The 20407-nt window shown below is 43.8% G+C and overlaps 1 protein-coding gene across 2 annotated transcripts in view; it reads right to left on the reverse strand.

Annotated features, from left to right (window-relative positions):
- The window catches only part of RNF213 (ring finger protein 213), a 223487-nt gene extending 210763 nt beyond the window's left edge, over nucleotides 1-12724 (reverse strand). For both annotated transcript variants that reach the window (XM_075856189.1, XM_075856188.1), the window contains exons 1-4: nucleotides 12575-12724; nucleotides 5838-6004; nucleotides 2176-3333; nucleotides 282-373 (exon numbers count right to left, since the gene is read on the reverse strand). In XM_075856189.1, the coding sequence (XP_075712304.1) occupies nucleotides 282-373; nucleotides 2176-3333; nucleotides 5838-6004; nucleotides 12575-12683 (1526 nt within the window). In that variant the 5' untranslated portion in view covers nucleotides 12684-12724. The remainder of the gene's footprint in view (nucleotides 1-281; nucleotides 374-2175; nucleotides 3334-5837; nucleotides 6005-12574) is intronic.
- Nucleotides 12725-20407: the final 7683 nt, after the last annotated feature.

Consider the following 20407-nt stretch of genomic DNA (forward strand, 5'->3'; position numbering starts at 1 on the left):
GTTGGTAGCTAGGTAGGTAGGTAGGGGTAAAGATGTTGCTGGCCTCAGACTAGGCATGAATACGCTCCATATGACACATTGACAAAAAAAAGTCTCCACAGAGTCAGATGTACCAACTAAAGAGAGAATGCAGGTAAAAAAGAAAAAAACATTTTGCCACGAAACTCGAATTTTTGCATGTTCCTAATAAATATATAATTTTTGTTTCTTTTCTTACATTGAGTAAGTATTACAATGTTTAAAAAACATTGCATCATCCATTAAATAATAATTGAACATACCTTACAGTTGCAGAATTATCTGGGACTTCATTACTTGAAGCCTTTGAATTTTTATTGTGTTGCTTCTCAGCTTTTTCCACTGTCTGCGTCTTCTATAGTGATTGACAAAAAGATCATTGCATTTTTAGAATATGAAAAATTGAATTCAGGCAGTATTGATTGCATGCATAAAAATAAAAAATAAATAAAAAAAAAAGACACTGCCAACCACATCAAAAATATTTGCCATACCTTACCAGTAGGCCTCCTGAGCAATGGACGAAAATGCTGCAGAATTTCCAAATGGAATTCTGTGTGGAGATTCCACAGCGTATTACAGTAGCAGAAAAGTGGATGAGATTTTAACAAATCTCTTCCACACGCTGCAGAAGAAGTCCACAGAAGAAAAGTGCACATTCTCAATCTGTATGTAGCAGGTCCATTTATTTTGCGTAAACGCTTTCAATTCTGGAGCGTTTCCGTCCCGTAAGGAGGCATTAGAAAGGAATAAATAATCTGCTTTGCTGTCAATATGCTGAGCGGAGCATGTGATCTGTACTGCATGATTCACAAATGGTTTTACTATTTAAAATAGAATGAAGACTTTCACAGTATATTTTGTACCCCTATCAAATAGAACTAAAGTTGGCAAATAGAGCCTGAAAAATATGCAACATCTATTCTTTCAGTCTTCCACGGGGACAATAATGTGATACAGACGTCCCCAAAAATTATTATTTTTTTGTTTTACTTTTTTGCTAATTTTGTAAAGAAAAACACAAGCATTAACAAATAACTTTTTTTTCTAACAAAGCACATTGATTACTATATTTTTCCACATTTCCACTGTTGATGTGACCTTAGTTACCTAATTGATAGTTTTGAAATGTTAACTCCCATATATTAATTTCCCTCTCTGTACTTGTCTGCATTTTATACCATACATAGACAAAAAAAAAAAAGAGTCATATCATTACCTATAGGAATGCAACATTTAGGCTTGAGAAGGACTATTACTTCAGCCAACAGGTCGGGATTACTCACCCCCTGACGGCCGCATCCATAGATCTGTGAGCGCTGGCCCGCATCTCCTCCCCAGGAGACGCTAGCTCTCACTTTCACTCCGTTCTGCTGTGTCCCGTAGAATGCGCGCGCACATGTTCGTGCCCGGTCTTAAAGGGCCATCACTCATTGCCTGAGCGTTGTTGTGTTTACCCATGTTAGTCTTGCAAATGGTCCCTTAGTGTTATCCAGTTCCCAGTCTTCCTGTACCTGCTACCTGTATCCCATGCTACCGTTGTTCCTGTGGCTTAGAAAGTTGGAGTCGTGTTGTGCCATCGGTCACGCCTGCTGTGTTACACCACAGCTGGTGTCTGCTGCCAAGGTCCCATCTGAGCCTAGCCGTTACAACTGTCTGAATTGCTACAGCTACCCTTGCGCTAGGACTATATAGATAATTACTTGGTACACTGTTTGGCCAGCTGCTATCCCGCTACGGCAGTATGGCCCAGCGGGTCCACATACCCACATATCGTGACAACGACTAGGTCGTAATAAAGTTGTATCATCACATGTCCACCTTATCCAGTGTCAGCAGCCACTATAGAAGAAACATTACTGTAGTCTAGAGCCAATGGAACACATTGCCATGTGATGTTATGTCACCTAACCAACAGATACCTAATTTCATAACACTTCTAATGTCTCTGTCCCTATGTCATTCTAAATCCCAGACCCTTACTGTAAAAGCTGCAATTAAGTTGGCATGACTGGCTGGAGAACAGTATAGAGGTGAAATAAAGGTGAGATACCATGTAATCCTGGGTCATCATGGTATAGCACGCTACATACTGTATTTATACATAGAATACAACATTACTCACATTACAATCTGACGTTATGTTTGCAAACCTACCTGAGTCGTGAGGTTTTTAGACTCCTGTTTTATCTCTGCTTTATTTTCACCTTTCTTGTTTTTTCCATCTTTTATTTTGCTACTTTCAGGATCTTTCTTATTATCCTCATTTCTCTGATCATCAATGTCCTTCTTTGGTGGATTTGTTTTGGTCTTATTTTCATCTCTTTTATTATTCTGGCCTGCTGTGTTATTTGTGTTTTTTCTAGAAGCATCTTTAGTAGTGATCACATTTGTGCCATCTTTATTATTTTTATTGGCACTGGTGCCAGGTGTCTCTTTTTCTTTTTGACTTTCAATGTCATTGTGTTTATCAGTTTCTTGTGCTGAAACAGACATTTTGTTAGAATTATTATTTCCTCCACCGAGGTTAGGACTTTGGTTGGTTGCATCCATATCATGTTGATGAGAGTTAGCATTGCCTTTGGACATATCCTTCTCATCTGTCAGTCTGGGCTTCGATTCATTTGATATATCTCTCTCCTCATTAACCTGATCAATGACCTTGTCCTTATTTTCAGAGTCTTCTATGTTTGTAATCATATCATTTCCTATTTTATCAGGGCCAGTTGTTCGTTTTTTAGACTCCTCTTCACTGACCTGATCGGTGACCTTGTCCATATTTTCATAGTCTTCTTTGCTTGTCACATTTTCAGACTCTGCTATGTCTTCCTTATCGTCATGTTTTTGCTTGTAGTCACATTCAGTTTGTTTTAGTTTTTGGAATGTAACTGTATTACCTGATGTCATTTGGTTGTCAGCACCTTGTGTCATATTATCCATCAGTTCCTTGCTTCTGGATTCTTGACTTCCATCTTTTTCCTCTGAATATTCCCTCTTGTTACACACTACAAGTTCCTGTTCTGATGTCTTTATCGATCCTTGTACTTCTTTGCTTTTTTGGTTAGAATCCTTGATCTCTGAAATGGTCTTTACATCTAATGTGACAGCATTGCCACAGGCAAGTTCAGACGTAGCATTGTTATGTGAAACATCTTTTTCTGTAGATGAAGGAGTGGTGTTTTCAGCAGTCACCTCAAGACTCTTACATTCACCTTCATTACTAGAGCTTTCAACATCTCTGTGTCCGTCCAATGTGGTAGGAAGAGACATAAATGCAGTGTCACAGGACTCTTCTTTCTTCTTTTTGTTCCTTTTCTGTACAATAATATGTAGTTAAAAGACATTTCAAAATATTTATACAAATACATTTTTAAAAAGTCCTATGTTTTAACTTTCAATTCGTGGCATACTTCTTCCTTCACGGAGGTCACTACCAAGAGTTATTGCCATCTTAGACATTTATGACATATCCACGGAATATACTATATTCGTCTGATAGCTGTGTTCTCCGCATCCAATCGAGAATGAATAGAGAGTTGGCGAAGCGTTTCACTCCATTCTGTTCTATGGGAATTATGGAAACAGCCAAATAAGCATGCTCAGCTGTTCCATAACTCTCATAGAAGTGTGCGCAGCCACCACTCCATTCATTCTACGCCTGGATGTGGCGGCCGTCTCTGTTCTCAATATAGGTACCGGTCCTAACACATCAGAAACGTAACGTAGGAGGACGTCATGAGCATAGATAGCTGAGCTTACAAGAGAAACAATGCAATTAGTTGCTGCACATAAGGAGTTTGGCTGGAAGTACCCTTTAAGGGTATGTGCACACAGGACGGAATTAGTGCTGCACGATGCATCTAAATATCGATACTATTTTGATGCTGTGCACCCTCAAACGGTTCAATACCGTTAATTCATGTATTTCTATACTAAGCTGTGCAGCCGCACAGCTTAGTATTGTTACACATGAATATAGTCAGAGCGGAGCTGTGACTGTGTAATACAGCCATTGCCCCACTCCTGACAAGAGTGCGCACGCAGTCAGCATGAGATGATGCGACCAGCGCTGTACTAATGAGCGTGGGCACTGAAGACAGAACATGGCGTGCGTACTACAAAACACCCCCATGTTCTGTCTTCAGTGTAGGTGCCCCCGCTCATTAGTGCAGTGCCGGCGGCATCACATCATGCTGACCGTGCGCACACTTGTTGTCAGGAGCGGGCAATGGTTGTATTACACAGCTGCAGCCCTGCTCTAATGGCGGAGATCAGAGAAACCTTTCATCTCCGCCGCTATTCCCCTGAATGCTGCGATCAATGCGGACAGCAGAATTCAAGGAGAAAACGAGAAGAGGGGATGCCCTTTGGATCGTGTCACAGGGAATCCCTGTGACGCGATTGAGGGACATACCATATACAGGCACATACCCCAGGGCAGTCTGAACATATTTCCTTTTGTTAGGGCATACTTAGGTATGTCCTAACAACTGCCTGTGTACTATCAGTACACAGGCTAATGTACTGGCATGTAGATATTTGCCAGTACATTAACATTTTAAAATAAAAAAGTTAAAAAAATAAAGTAATGTTGAATAGAAAAAAAAAAGTTAAAAAACATACATTTTTTACAATAAACATTAAAATAAGTCTCAATACATAAAATATACACATATTCGGTATCGTCGCGACCGCAATAACGAATTTATAGTGTCATTTATGATGTTTACGCTGTTAAAAAATAAAATAAAAACAGCTTTCTTTCACTAATTAATGTGAGGCACTATCTGTTATGAATTTTGAACGTTCATGTGCCTCACATTAATAGTAATTAACCCCATCATGTACCTCACAAATTAACCAAATGTTGTCCATTATGACTGTGAGGAACATGATGGGGTTAATTACTATTAACGTGAGGCACATGGAGATTCAAAATTCATCACACCTCGTGCCTCACAGAAAATGGAAGAACTTTTTTAAATTGTTGGCGAAGTATCACTTGGTAACGAGTATCGTAATACTACACAAAGTATCAGTATCGAAGTCCAAATTCTGTTATCGTGACAACCCTAGGCGGAATAGCTGCTGATTTTCCGCCATGGATTTCATTGAAAAAATATGCATTAAATAGGTGCGGATATTGACCAGCAGTGCGGATTCACAATCTGCAGAACGTAAATTTATTTTGCAAAAACGCTACAGAATTTACACACAAAATATCTGGTCGGAAAATCAGAAGTGTTTATGCCCTGTTTGCACATATCCTAAAGCTCCAGATAACTGATATATGTGGTAACAATTGGGTCATCAAATTGCCACCTTATAGAAGCCTTATGTGCATGCAATTGTATTACTGAGTACCCACTCCATCTTGATTGGTAGGCACAAAAATGGCTGTCCATCAGAATCTTGTGATACATTTGTATTCTGTATTTGTTCTCCATACACTTAAATGGGGAAAACGGCAGCATTGAAAACCGAATGTAAAAAAACGTCATATTAACGATCGTTCATGTCCATACAGTTACATTGGCCTGTGTAAAGGGCCATGAAACGAGAGTCAATTGACCTGGAATTAACGGCGCTCGTTATGGGCACATATCTACTTGTGTAAACCAGCCTTAAGGGAGTAACGCAATCAACAAGTACTATGTAAATTGTAAGCTCTTGGACCCAATGTTTTTAAATGGTAGGCAAATGACCATACAATGTCTTCCTATTTTCCTGTAATAAAGTGTAAACATCATTACTGACTTTTTTGTATTTTGTCTCTTAAAATAAAAAGTCAGAGAAATATTTTGAATACAGTGATTTACCTTCTTTTTCTTGCTTGGCTGACCAGTATCGCTGAGTGGCATAGGCTGATCCTCGGTTATTCTTGCTGGCTCGCTGCAGCCAGTTATTTTGTTTCCATCTAAAACCAGTTCTTTTCCGGGTTCCAATTCAACCTCAGTCAGAGGGATCACATTCTTGTTTGTATCCTCTGTAGAAAGTGTATTCCATTGTAAAACATAAATTACTACAAATAAAACTTAATAGAATAGTTGCACACAAGTAGAAAATAGTGGCACACAAGAAGTCCACAGCTGCAAACACATATTCCACATGCACAGTTTCAATCAAAAAGGTGCCAGAACAAGTTACTAGTTGCTATATTCCTTAGATTCAAAACAGGGAGTATCCTGCAAGACAATTTTTATTTATCTGTGCACTTCAACATCTGAATAGGCCATTCTTGCGGTTTCTGACTGTTTCTAACAGCCCCATGCACTGTTAATGGGACTATCAAAAACAGCAGAACGATCACGCTTCGCTCATTCCCTGATGACTTTTTGATTTATGCAAAACGGACCGTGACCTCACAGCATGCCGATATACAGCAGATTTTCCTAGGATATGGATCAGAACTACACAGTGGGATGCCTTTCTCAAAACTATCTTAGACAGTTTAAAACATATTTTTGTTTTGGCAAAGGTATGGAGGCAAAAAGATATGTATATGCCATTTAACCAGTTCAGGTCCGGGCTATTCTGAGCCTTCAGGACCAGACAACGTTTAGCCATTTTTAGCACGCGTTAGTTAAATGGCTATAAACTTTTTTATTTGTTGGGCTAGCAACGTGATTTTTGCGATGTTTTTTCCGTAGACAATGCAAGTTTCTTTTTTTTATCATTTTTATACACATCCTTTTTGCTATTTTTGAATTTTTAGGCTTAAAGTTTGAAAATAATAGTAAAAAAAATAAGTTTTTTTACTTTTCAGCTAATTTTCAGCGGAAATTTTAATATGTTACATGCCTAATATTAGGGTAATTGGCTCAGGGCTAGCGTTACGAAAATGATTGGCTGGGGGGGGGAAACATTTTTTTTGGGGTGGGTATTTTATGTGTATTTATTACAAAAATGTTTTGCACTTTACTTTACTTTTATTTTTTTTATTACTATGGTCTGTCCCTCAAAGGTCAGAGAAGACTTTTGGGGAACTTTATATATTTTTTTTCTTTCTTTCACACCATCTTTTTCCACTGTAACTGGAGCTTCACAGCAGCCCCAGTTGCAGGGGAAATCAGCCCTCTCATAGTTACTATTGTCACTAATAGGGCTGTGCTGGGTCTAGTAAGACTCCGCAGCAGTCTGCCACTAACAGCACTCAGCGATCATGTGACCAGTCACATGAACACCGGGAGAAATAGAGACAGCGGAGCGGCAGCTGCCTCTATTCCTATACACAGCGCTGTGTAAAAGAGATCGGAGAAGACAGAAGCAGCGAAAGCAGCTTCTATCCTCTCCTCAGGGTCCCCGGCAGTCAATGACAGCCAGAGACCAAACATTCAGCTGCCCGATCGCTCAGGCAACAAGTTAAAACCCGCGCCATAAATAGTCTATGGCGCGGGTTTTAAGGACCCTGACCACTGGCCGTAAATACACAGCCAGCGGTCGGGAACCGGTTAAAAAGGCATCTGGCCACAATTTGTTTGCAAGCTTTCTTTATGTCGAACAATTTTCATTTGCTAATTTATGAAGCACATACATTATTTATTTATTTTTAATACCAAGTGGCCAAATTGCAATGGAGTACATTGCAAAAGGGTGCTCTAAATAATTTTGCACACAACAAATTCAAGGCCGCAGTTTCTGCCGCAGATTTGAAGTTTCATCTGGTGTGGATGCCTGTAACCCATCAAGAAGTCAGATATCACTTTTTTTTTTCGCAATGCGGATTTCCCATTGATTTCAATGGGTTGTGGTTTGTTTTATTGTGGATACTGCACAGAAATCTGCATGAAAATCGGTCATGTGAACTTGGACTAAAGGAGCAAAATGTTGCAGATGCCACATTATATATAATTTGAGACACTTGTGCAGCATTTTATGTTGTAGACAACATGCTCCAACATATAGAACTTGTACCAACTTCCCATACATCTGATTTTGTGCGTTTGAGACACGTTTGGTAAATGTTGTGTAATTTGTGCTGACAAAAGACCAGGTTATATGAATTTGCCCCAGTAACTCATTCTTTCTCCCTGTTACAACAAAGATTTTTTTTTTGTCTATTTTCTGCATATTCTGATTCCCCCTCAATGACCGCCCATACGCCTTTTCATGGCAGTAATTAAAGGGGTTGGCCAGGAATATATTTTATTTATATTTTAACTTAAGGTGACATGTATAATTAACTTTCTAATATAATGTCTGTTTATAACTTGCAGCGTTACTTACTGCTAATTAGCTAATTATCACGTGACCGCACCCAGAGCAAATTTTTCATTTCCTGTGACGTTCCGTGCCTTTGCTCACCCAGAACTTCCGGCTGAACAGAGGCACAGCGTGTCATCAACTAGATTTACAGGCAGTGAGCCGGGCGGATGTTTCATGAGTTCTTCAGAGCTCTGCTGCTGATCCCACTGCATGTAAACATAGTTGATGACGTGCCGTGCCTCTGCTCAACCAGAAGTACTGGCTGAGCAAAGACAGTCCATGTCCCCTCCTCCTACCTCGTCGTCCACGCCCCCTCCTTCTCCTCTCTGAGTTCCCGCACTGCCTGGCCGCTCGTCTCTCCTCGCCCACGTCCCCTCCTCCTTTCATATTCCGCTTCTGCCACATAGACGCCCCATTTACTTCATGTTATGCCTCAATTTCCACGTGTCGCCTGCCCCGGCGTATATACAGTGATTACGGAGCTTACATAAATACAGGGATGATGGTGGTTATATAAATACCGGGATGATGGGGTCATATATAGGGAGGGTGAGGTCATATACAGCAATGATGGGGTCATCATCCCTGTGTATAATCCCAATCATCGCTGTGTATTACCCCAATCAACTCTGTATATAACACCCATCATCCCTGTATAGGATGTTGCAGGTAATACAAATGGATGATTGAGTTAATACGCAGGGGTGATGGGGGTTATACGCAGGGGTGATGGGGGTTATACGCAGGGGTGATGGGGGTTATACGCAGGGGTGATGGGGGTTATACGCAGGGGTGATGGGGGTTATACGCAGGGGTGATGGGGGTTATACGCAGGGGTGATGGGGGTTATACGCAGGGGTGATGGGGGTTATACGCAGGGGTGATGGGGGTTATACGCAGGGATAATGTGGGATATATAGGGATGATGAGGTAATACACAGGGATGATGGGGGTTATATACACAGGTTGTATACAGGGATGATGGAGTATATAACCACCATCATCCCTGTGTATTACTCCATCATCCCGGTGTATAACCCCCATCCCTGTATAGGATGTTGGGGGTAATACACAAGGATGGGGGTTATAGACAGGGATGATCGGAATTATATACAGAGATGATGGAGTTATATCATCCCTGTGTATTACCCCAACATCCCTGTAATTAACCCCATCATCCCTATGTATTACCTCATCATCCCTGTTTAGAACACCAACATCCCTGTATAAAACTCCCATAAACCCTGAATAAAACCCCCATCATCCCTGTATATAACCCCCATCAACCCTGTGTATATAACCCCCTTCAACCCTGTATATCACCACCTTTATCCCGGTGTATAACCCCCACCTTCCCGGTGTATAACCCCCATCTTCCCGGTGTATAACCCCCCCAACATGCCTGTATAGAACCCCATCATCCCTGTGTATTAGCTCCATCGTCCCTGTGTATTACCCCTATCTTCCCTGTATATAACCCCATCATTCCTGAATATTACCCCCATCATCGCTGAATATAACCCCCATCATCCCTGTGTGATTATTAGTGTGTGTGTGTGACAGTGCAGGGCGCTGGGTGACTGTAATTAGAGCAGGGAATGACCCTGTGAACATAGAGGGGCGTGGCAGTATGCAAATAGCGAAGATGCTGTGTAGGAAGAGGGAGGGACGACTGTAAGATGTCTTCTCAGATGTAGCAAGGGATCATGGGTATGGTGGGTTACAAGACAGGAAACAGCCAGGACCAGAAGCAAGAGATGTAAACAAACAGAAAGAGCAGCCGTGACGATGGAGATCAAACAGAAACTGGTTAGAAAGTTAGTAGGGGGTTTTAGGGAAGGCAAACCAAGGCTGGGGGACGCTTTTAGAAAATATTTTTTCCCTGGCCAACTCTTTTAAGGGTACTTATGCCACAGCGCTGGCTAGAATGGATTTAGAGCTGTCACAAGACAGCAGGGGCTCTTGCTCTAATTACTGGGATCTAAGTGGTTTTAGAGGGAGGGGGCTCCATCTGTCAACCCATTGGCACACCCGTGACACAATCGCGGGTGACAATGGTTTCGATGACAAAGACCCCAGGTCTGCTATCAGTGTATGCCAGAGGCAAGGCCTAATAGAGTGCCTCTCAGTTTTACATGGACAGGCATAATACACTGCAACACAGAAGTATTGCAGTGTATTATAAAAGCGATCAAATGATCTCATAGTAAAGTCACCTAGTAGGACAAAAAAAAAAAAAAGAATAATTTTCTTAACTTTATTAAACAATTTTAAGAAAAAAAAAATGAAAACCCCTTAAAGGGTTATTCCCATTTTTTTTCCCCTAGCCTCAATAATCATTAAAAACTTAAAACCTAACCATGCCATCTGTTCACATTTCTTACTCTCAGAACAGCTTCCATTCTTTATATTTCACCGCTGCATGTTCCTCCGAGCAAGAGCAAAAGTTGGCGGTACAAGCTTGATGGCATCAGCCATCTTCCCAATTAGAGGACGGGGTAAACAGTGCGCAAGCGTGGCCACCGCTGCTAGACCCCAGCGGTCGCTGCAACCATAGGCAACAAGCGAAAAACAAAGGGGGAGATCTAGTGAACACTGTGGATAACTTTAGGTTACCTTCAATTTAAAATAGGATTATGTAGATAGGGATACCCCTTTAATGACCAGGCCTGAAAAGGCCTTGATGACCAGCTACAATTTTTTGTTTTTGCCTCTCTGCCTTTCAGCAGCCATAACTTTTTATCTCCATTGGCGCGGCTATACGAGGCTTTGATTTATGTGGCACAAATTGTATTTTTTTTCTCCTGCAAAGTATGGGGGTACAAACAAATTACTGTGTACTTTATTTTTGCGGCATGTTTTTTTAATGTTTATTTTCTTACCGTTCATGATTCACGCTAAACAACCTGTTCAATTAATTTTTCTGGTTATTACAGACATGTAGATATCTAATATGTGTAGGTTTTTATTTCTATGTAATGTATGAGCAAAAAATATGTTTTATACTAAACAATTATTTTTTTGGGGACATTTATTTATTTTTGTTACTTTTTTTTTTTAATCCCATGAAAAGGATAACTTTATAGTAACTTAATTTTATACTTCTAATGTATTAGCATACTCCTGTATGCTAATACATAATTATACTGTGTCACTATCACACTGGCTGCTGTTAGGGCAACAGATAGTGTGCTCTCAAAGCAGGCTTACAGAACAGATAGAACTGGGGCCCTTTCTAGGTCCCCAGACTGACAGCAGAGGGTTCCCCCAGTCTCCAATCGCGCCATTGGGTCTCCGGTGAAGCGATCGAAGAGGGGAGTCCCCTTTGATTATGCTGAGGTCACAGACCGTGGCGAGTAAAAGTTTAAACGGCTGTGGTCGGAGTTTCCTTTGATCCTAGCTGTATTCAGCAGGCTTCTCTCATTACAGGAACTGTTAGTAACCGCTCCTGCTTAGAAAATCTCTACAGCGACACCAAAAGATGTCTCTACAGAATCCAAATCTGCAATGCCCGCCAAAAGACAGTGGGCGGTGGAAAAAAGGGTTAATTAACTCTTATGAAAAAAAACACCTGACATAATAGGTATCGCTGTTTCTGTAATGACCCGAACTATAAAATGATTACGTTATTTAACTCGCACGGTGAATGCCATAAAAAAACCATACATACAACAAAAAAACAGAGCAGCTACGTTGGCGGAAAAATAAAAGTAGTTATGGTTTTTAGAATATGGCAACAAAAAAAACAAATACTGTTCAGATGCCGAAGTGTGCAAAAGTAGTACAAAAAAACCAATATCAATTTGGTGTCGCCATAATCGTAACGGCCCGCAGAATAAAGTTATTATGTAATTTATACCACAAGGTAAATGGCGTAGAATTAAGACAAAGAAAAAATTGCAGAATTACTGTTTGTTTTCCATTACCCCCCAAATAAAGTTAATAAAAGTTATTCAATAATTTATCTGTATCCCAAAATGGTGCAATTTCTGCAGGAAAAGACAAAAGTTATGGCTTTTGAAATTTGACGAAAAAAAAAACGTCCAAAATAGGCAGGTCACTAAAAAGGTAAAAGTGCTTTATTACCATGGATGAGTAGGAGTCTGCCATGACAAAGACTGACAACATGACAGAGCCCCTACTGACAGCTGAATGACTGAAAGGGCTACAAGTATAATCTGCAAGACTGGGGCTACAAAGTAAATGCTGTGGTAGGATCATGTCCGCAATGTTGCTTAACTGATTCCCTCTGGAGAAAAGCTCCAGCACCTGGCGACGCAGAGGAGTTGTTTTACATTTTGCAGACAAACAAGGAATTAGAACCAATTAATGAAATATAATAATGTTTTACCTTGGATTGCTGGATTGATAGGGGCCGGTGGTTGCATGCGATTTCCACACATACTGCAGAACCTGGGATTTTCTTCTGGCGGTTCATGGTCACAATTCTGACACTTCATCTTCTAAAGGGAGCACAGCATCCAAAACAATGCGTTTTCTGGAATCTATTGAACACATTTCACATGTTTTAGTACAAGGTGTATGTATTTAATAAATAATTCAATTGCCACTGCAAAAATCCCATCCCCTTTTGAAAATCAAAAGATGAAAAAGTGAAGAGGGGGGCTTGAGAAATTTGGCATCTGTGACATTCACTTTTTCAACGTAGTCACCCTTGGAAATTTTACAGAGCTTTTCTTATATTGATGTCGTTTAGGTACGGTCCAAAAAAGTGACATTTGCATGTGACTGAAACCATTTCCCCATGTGGTGGTGAATGGCCGCATGATTTTGGCAGTAATACCCAGAAAAATAGTGTAGCCATTGGCCACTGCATGTGAGCATGCTTACAGCAGCATGCAGACACCCCACTACATGGGACGTACCCTAAGAATTAGATGTTATCGATATCGGATTAGTGGTAGTCTGACTGTTGGGACCACACCAGAACGAAGGGTCTATCCATAGAACAATTCCTAGAACAAAGGGACTGCAAGGAAAGTGCAGCAGCCTCTTGTATTTTTTTTTTCCAGAGAAGTGTTACTCCAGACCTAGCACCTCTTCAGTTTTGCATAAAAATGTGTAACCACGGTGAATCACATGAACAAGTAAACCAAGAATAAACAATATAGTAGTGAATATACATTGCATAAAATTTTATTGTTCCCATCCCTCCTTTCAACTTTATTAATAAACCCAAATTAATTAAACTATATTCGCATTTACCATTTTAACAGTACATCCATTTACATTTTTATGTAATGCCGCTGTAAGTCGACTCAGTCAGTCAGCTGGACTGCCGGCTCGGCTGACAGCGGCTCCCATATGCCTATGAGGCATCATGCACACGACAGTTTCGGTTTTGCGGACCGCAATACATGGATCCTAGTGGCTTCCGTGTGCTGTTTTTTTTTTTGCGGACCCATACACTAGAATGGGTGACACGGATTGGAAATACGGACAAGGATAGGACCTGTTGTATAATTTGCAGGACAGACACACGGATCTGCAAAAAAAACAACAACAAAAAAACAGATGTGTGCATGACCCCATATAAATGAATGGTTTAGGGTGCTATCCGCAAATAAAAACGGATAGGACATTGAAGAAAACAGCGTTCGTGTGCATAAGCCCTTGCACAGAATATAGCCCTTATACCAATCAAATCTAAGTTGATCAACTTTGATTTAATCGATATTAGGGTCAGATTGTGTGTTAGAGGCACATAGGAGCTGCTGTTAGCCGAGCAGTCAGTCCAGCTGACTGATGAATTCCGCTTATAGCAGCATTATGCAGCTTGTATGTATAGTGGCTACATAGAAGCTGCTTCACAAAAACTAAGTAAAGGTTTTAATAAATGTATATTAGTAAAATGCTAAGGATAACAAAACACATATATTACATTTTTAAAAAAAGGCATCTTTATCAACAATTCAAACCCTGCCCGTTCCACCTGGGAACACCCCCGGCACACCTAGAAACACCCTTTTTATTCATATTAGCATTAACACCTCCTGTTTTGCAGTTTTCAGGGACAATCTATGTTGGCAACTAAGCTCAGTCCTATTAACTTGAATGGGACTAAGCTGTTGTAGGCTGCAGTACCTGGCACAGCGCCATATATACAGACTTTGCTTCTAGTTGCCATACCAGTCACAATCGCAACCATCTGTACTGCGCGTTGCCTGGGTAAATAATGAAGGGGGCCACAAGCACCACAGTCTCTGCATTCAGCTAATCGAGGGTGTGGCAAAAGTTGGACCCCCACCGATCAAATATTGGTGGCCTGTCAATGTTACAGTGCTGGAGAACCCTTTTTAATGTACCTATTGTTATATTTTCCTTTATGCCATAAATGTCTGATAGATGCGGGTCCCAGCACTGGGACCCTCATCTATATGTAGAGCGTTTCACCGATTCCTGGCACAGACTAGAGGAGAGGGGGTAACGCACAAACAGCCAAGCAAGCCCCATCTCCACTAGTCCTTGTCTGGAATTTTCTGACAGTGGACGCTTCACCAGGAGAAACAGGAGTTGGCTCCCCCCATACTCAATATAGGTGCGGGTCCCAGAGCATCTATCAGACATTTATGTCTAAGTCGGGAATATCCCCTTTAATTTTTATGTAGATTCGTTATAAAAATAAAATAATTCTATATATTAAATATATACACACACACTGTAAAACTAGAAAAGCGTTCAAATGTCAACATAAGCTTTAAAAACATCATATCCCCTATATTTTTTTTACTTAATTACTTCCAGAGGCCTAATATTAATCTTTTTCACCCACAACAATATTTTAAAATACATTAACCCCTTCCCGCCGCAGCCCTTTTTTAAGATTTTCATTTTCGTTTTGTCCTCCCCACCTTCCAAAAGCCATAACGTCTTTATTTTTCCATCGATATAGTATTATAAGGGCTTGATTTTTGCAGCACCATTTATTTTGTCATATAATGTAATAGGAAACGGGAAACAAATTATTTGTAGGGTAGAAAATGAAAAAAACAGCAATTCCTCCATGGTTTTTTGGGTGCCGTTTTTACGGAATTCACTGTGCAATTAAAACAACATGTTAACTTTTTTCTGCGGGTCAATACGATTACGGCGATACCAAATATATATTGTTTTTTCTATATTTTACTACTTTTACAAGTAAAAACCTAAGTGTAAAAAAGAAAATTTATTTTGTGTTGCCAAATTCCGAGAGCCATAATTTTTTTATTTTTCCGTCGATTAAGTGGTATGAGGGCCTATTTTTTGCGGGATAAGCTGTAGTTTTTAATAATACCATTTTGGTGAAAATGCGACGGCTTGATCACTTTTTATTTAATTTTTTTGTGTGAGATTAGGTGACCAAAAAATAGAGATTCTGGCGTTTACAATTTTTTTTTTATGGCGTTCACCGTGCAGGCGATACCAATTATGTTTATTTATTTAATTTTTTACCATGTTCTAGGGGGCAAATGGGAAAAGGGGTGTTTTTTTAACTTTTAACAAAAAATGTATTTAACTCATTTTGACTTTTTTTTATTAGTCCCCCTAGGGGACTTCAACCAGCGATCCTAAGATCGCTTGCACAATACTAATGTATAGCAGTATATTGTGATTCTGACAGGCAACTATTAAGCCCTGCCGGAGGCAGGGCTAAATAGGTGTACAAAGATGGCCCCCAGGCAGCCATAGCAACCATCGGCCCCGCCACGATTGCGCGCGATGAGCTGTTAGAGGGGGGTCACCCTCTCTTTCGAACGCCTGAATTACATCCGTAAATAGGGCGTGTAAACATACCCTAAGGGATTATTCAGACAAACGTATAATACGTCTGTGCAACGCGCGTGATTTTCACGCGCCTCGCACATCCATATGTTAGTCAATGGGGCCTTTCAGACAGTCCGTGATTTTCACGCAGCATGTGTCCGCTGTGTAAAACTCACGACATGTCCTATATTTGTGCATTTTTTGCGCATCACGCACCCATTGAAGTCAATGGGTGCGTGAAAATCACGCGCAGCACACGGAAGCACTTCCATGTGACGCGCGTGATTCGCGCAACAGCAGTAAAAACTATGAATGAAAACAGAAAAGCACCACGTGCTTTTCTGTTTACAAACATGCAAACAGAGTGTCATAATGATGGCGGCTGCGTCAAAATCACGCGGCCACGCATCATATGCTGCTGACACACGGAGCGGTTATGGCATACCTCCCAACCGTCCCGATTCCGGCGGGACAGTCCCGGTTTCTCACCGCTGTTCCGACATCCCGCCCGGTCTTCAAAATGTCCCGCTGGGCGCTGCATCAAAACAGCTGATCGCTGCTGACTGCAGCAGCGATCAGAAGAAGGCAGGAGTCTTGCGGCGGTGTTCTCACTGCGATTGATGCCGTCTCGGGAGTGGACCAGTCCAGTCACCTGACCAGTCATCTGACCTCACCGGTCAGGTGACTGGACTGGTCCACTCCCGGGCTGGCATCGACACCAGTGAGAACGCTGCTGCAAGACTCCTGCCTTCTTCTGACGGTGAGTGAAAGCAGTGTGCAAGTGAGGAGGAGGGTCTTTTTTTGCTCCCTGTAGGAGTGGAAATCACCAATCCCCGGCCGGGGATTGGGGATTCCGCTACAGGAGAAGTGAGTGACTACACTGTCCATATATCGACACAGCGACGTCACTCACTTCTGAAGCGGAATCTCCGACCCCATGGCCGGGGATTCCGCTACAGGAGAAGTGAGTGACTACACTGTCCATATATGGTTACAGTGACGTCACTCACTTCTGAAGCGGAATCCCCGACCCTGTGGCCGGGAATTCCTCTCCAGGAGAAGTCAGTGACTACACTGTCCATATATGGACATTGAAGTCAGTGACTTCTCCTGGAAGAGGGGGGGATGGGTGCAACTTATAGGGGGCTTTGTGGAATTACCTACAGGGGACTTGGTGGCATTACCTACAGGGGGCTGGGTGGCATTACCTACAGGGGGCTGGGTGGCATTACCTACAGGGGACTTGGTGGCATTACCTACAGGGGGCTGGGTGGCATTACCTACAGGGGGCTGGGTGGCATTACCTACAGGGGGCTGGGTGGCATTACCTACAGGGGGCTGGGTGGCATTACCTACAGGGGACTTGGTGGCATTACCTACAGGGGGCTGGGTGGCATTACCTACAGGGGGCTGGGTGGCATTACCTACAGGGGGCTGGGTGGCATTACCTGCCGGGGGCTGGGTGGCATTACCTGCCGGGGGCTGGGTGGCATTACCTGCCGGGGGCTGGGTGGCATTACCTGCCGGGGGCTGGGTGGCATTACCTGCCGGGGGCTGGGTGGCATTACCTGCCGGGGGATGGGTGGCATTACCTGCCGGGGGCCGGGCGGCATTACCTGCCGGGGACCGGGCGGCATTACCTGCCGGGGGCCGGGCGGCATTACCTGCCGGGGACCGGGCATTACCTACAGGGGGCTGGGTGGCATTACCTACAGGGGGCTGGGTGGCATTACCTTCAGGGGGCTGGGTGGCATTACCTACAGGGGGCTGGGTGGCATTACCTGCAGGGGGCTGGGTGGCATTACCTGCCGGGGGCTGGGTGGCATTACCTGCCGGGGGCTGGGTGGCATTACCTGCCGGGGGCTGGGTGGCATTACCTGCCGGGGGCTGGGTGGCATTACCTGCCGGGGGCTGGGTGGCATTACCTGCCGGGGGCTGGGTGGCATTACCTGCCGGGGGCTGGGTGGCATTACCTGCCGGGGGCTGGGTGGCATTACCTGCCGGGGTCTGGGTGGCATTACCTGCCGGGGTCTGGGTGGCATTACCTGCCGGGGGCTGGGTGGCATTACCTGCCGGGGGCTGGGTGGCATTACCTGCCGGGGGCTGGGTGGCATTACCTGCCGGGGGCTGGGTGGCATTACCTGCCGGGGGCTGGGTGGCATTACCTGCCGGGGGCTGGGTGGCATTACCTGCCGGGGGCTGGGTGGCATTACAGACAGGGGGCTGGGTGGAATTACAAACAGGGGGCTGCGTGGCATTACAAACAGGGGGCTGCGAGGCATTACAAACAGGGGGCTGGGTGGCATTACATTCAGGGGGCTGGGTGGCATTACCTTCAGGGGGCTGGGTGGCATTACCTTCAGGGGGCTGGGTGGCATTACCTTCAGGGGGCTGGGTGGCATTACCTTCAGGGGGCTGGGTGGCATTACCTTCAGGGGACTGGGTGGCATTACCTACAGGGGGCTGGGTGGCATTACCTACAGGGGGCTGGGTGGCATTACCTGCAGAGGGCTGGGTGGCATTACAGACAGGGGGCTGGGTGGCATTACAGACAGGGGGCTGGGTGGAATTACAGACAGGGGGCTGGGTGGCATTACCTACAGGGGGCTGGGAGGCATTACCTACCAGCGTGGCTGTGGCATTATCTACAGAGGGAAGTGTGTGGCAACAAATTTAAATGAAATTCATCCGATTTTAAAACGGACAGGGATAAAAAGGGATGCAAAACGGGTCAAAATCGGCCATTAAAAACGGCAACACGGCCCGGATGGATGCAAAAAGGCCATTTTTAATCGGCCGACACTCGGACCCTGTCGTGTGAATAAGGCCTAAGTGGCTGTGTGTTGCGCTACCTACAGGGGGCTGTGTGTGGAGCTATCTACAGGGGGCTGTATCTGGCGCTATCTACAGGGGGACTGTGTGTGGAGCTATCTACAGGGGGCTGTATCTGGCGCGAAGTACAGGGGGGGCTGTGTGTGGAGCTATCTACAGGGGGGCTGTATCGAGTTATCTACAGGGGGCTGTGTGTGGAGCTATCTACAGGGGGGCTCTGTGTGGCACTATGTACAGGGGGGCCGTATCTGGAGCTACCTACAGGGGGGCCGTATCTGGAGCTATCTACAGGGGGGCCGTATCTGGAACTATCTACAGGGCAGCTGTGTCTGGTGCTATATACAGGGGGCTGTGTGTGGCGCTATATACAGGGGGGCTGTGTGTGGCACTGTCTACAGGGGAGCTGTGTGTGGAGCTATGTACAGGGGGGCTGTGTGTGGAGCTATGTACAGGGGGGCTGTGTGTGGAGCTATGTACAGGGGGCTGTGTGTGGAGCTATCCACAGGGGGGCTGTGTGTGGAGCAATTTACAGGGGGGCTGTGTGTGGAGCTATGTACAGGGGGGCTGTGTGTGGAGCTATCTACATGGGGGCTGTGTGTGGAGCTATCTACAGGGGGGCTTTGTCTGGCGCTATGTACAGGGGGGCTGTGTGTGGAGCGATCTACAAGGGGGCTCTGGTGGATGGTTTTTCCATTGACCGGTAGCAGAGTTACACAACTGTAAAAAAAAATCCCCATCATGTAACTCTGCTACCTGTCATCCACCACAGGGTCTCCCTCTTGACTATCATTGTTCTCAGCCTTTTGTCCTGCAGCTGCTGTCGCCGTGATGAGCAAATGTTATACCCAAAATAGGAACAGTAACACAAAGACGATATAACCGGATCCATAATATCTGTGATATCCAGACAGTCTAGAGATCCGCAGAGAGAATGTGTGCGTGTTATTTGCATAAGGATCTAGCCGCGATTTGATGTGTTGATGCCGGATATTGGGCGTGGTTAGGGGGGGTGGCTTAAAAATGTCCCTCTTTTCCGAATTCAAAAGTTGGGAGGTATGGTTATGGACCTTTTGCATGCGCAAAACGCACACGCTCGTGTGAATCCGGCCCAAATCTGCCCATTCCACCTATGTCAGACATCTTGGTACACACAATCCAGTCAGCACATTTTCCTCACCTGCTGCTGGATCTGCTCCAAGAGATCCTGTATTAGGCCCTGTTCACACTGAGTTGTTTGCTGGCAGAAAATTCTGCCTTAAAATTCTGTCTTGAATTTTGAGGCAGATTTTGACCAGCCTGCACTCCACTTGCCGCATTTTTTGTACGCTGCCATTGAGCACCGCGGGCAAAAACGCAGCGAAAAATGCTTTCTCTGACTCCCATTGATGTCAATGGGACGTCAGAGATGTAAACGCCCAAAGATGGGGCATGTCACTTCTTTTTCTCGCGAACCGGTTTTACCGCCCACAGGAAAAAAACGCCTCCGTCTCCCATTTAAATCAATAGGAGGCGTTTTTCTGAACTTTTTTGGCGCGTTTTTCGCGTCAAAACGTGTAAAAAAACGGCTCGCGGGAAAAAGAAGCGAGAT

The sequence above is a fragment of the Rhinoderma darwinii genome, chromosome 3, assembly GCF_050947455.1.
Source record: "Rhinoderma darwinii isolate aRhiDar2 chromosome 3, aRhiDar2.hap1, whole genome shotgun sequence".
Lineage (NCBI taxonomy): Eukaryota > Metazoa > Chordata > Amphibia > Anura > Rhinodermatidae > Rhinoderma > Rhinoderma darwinii.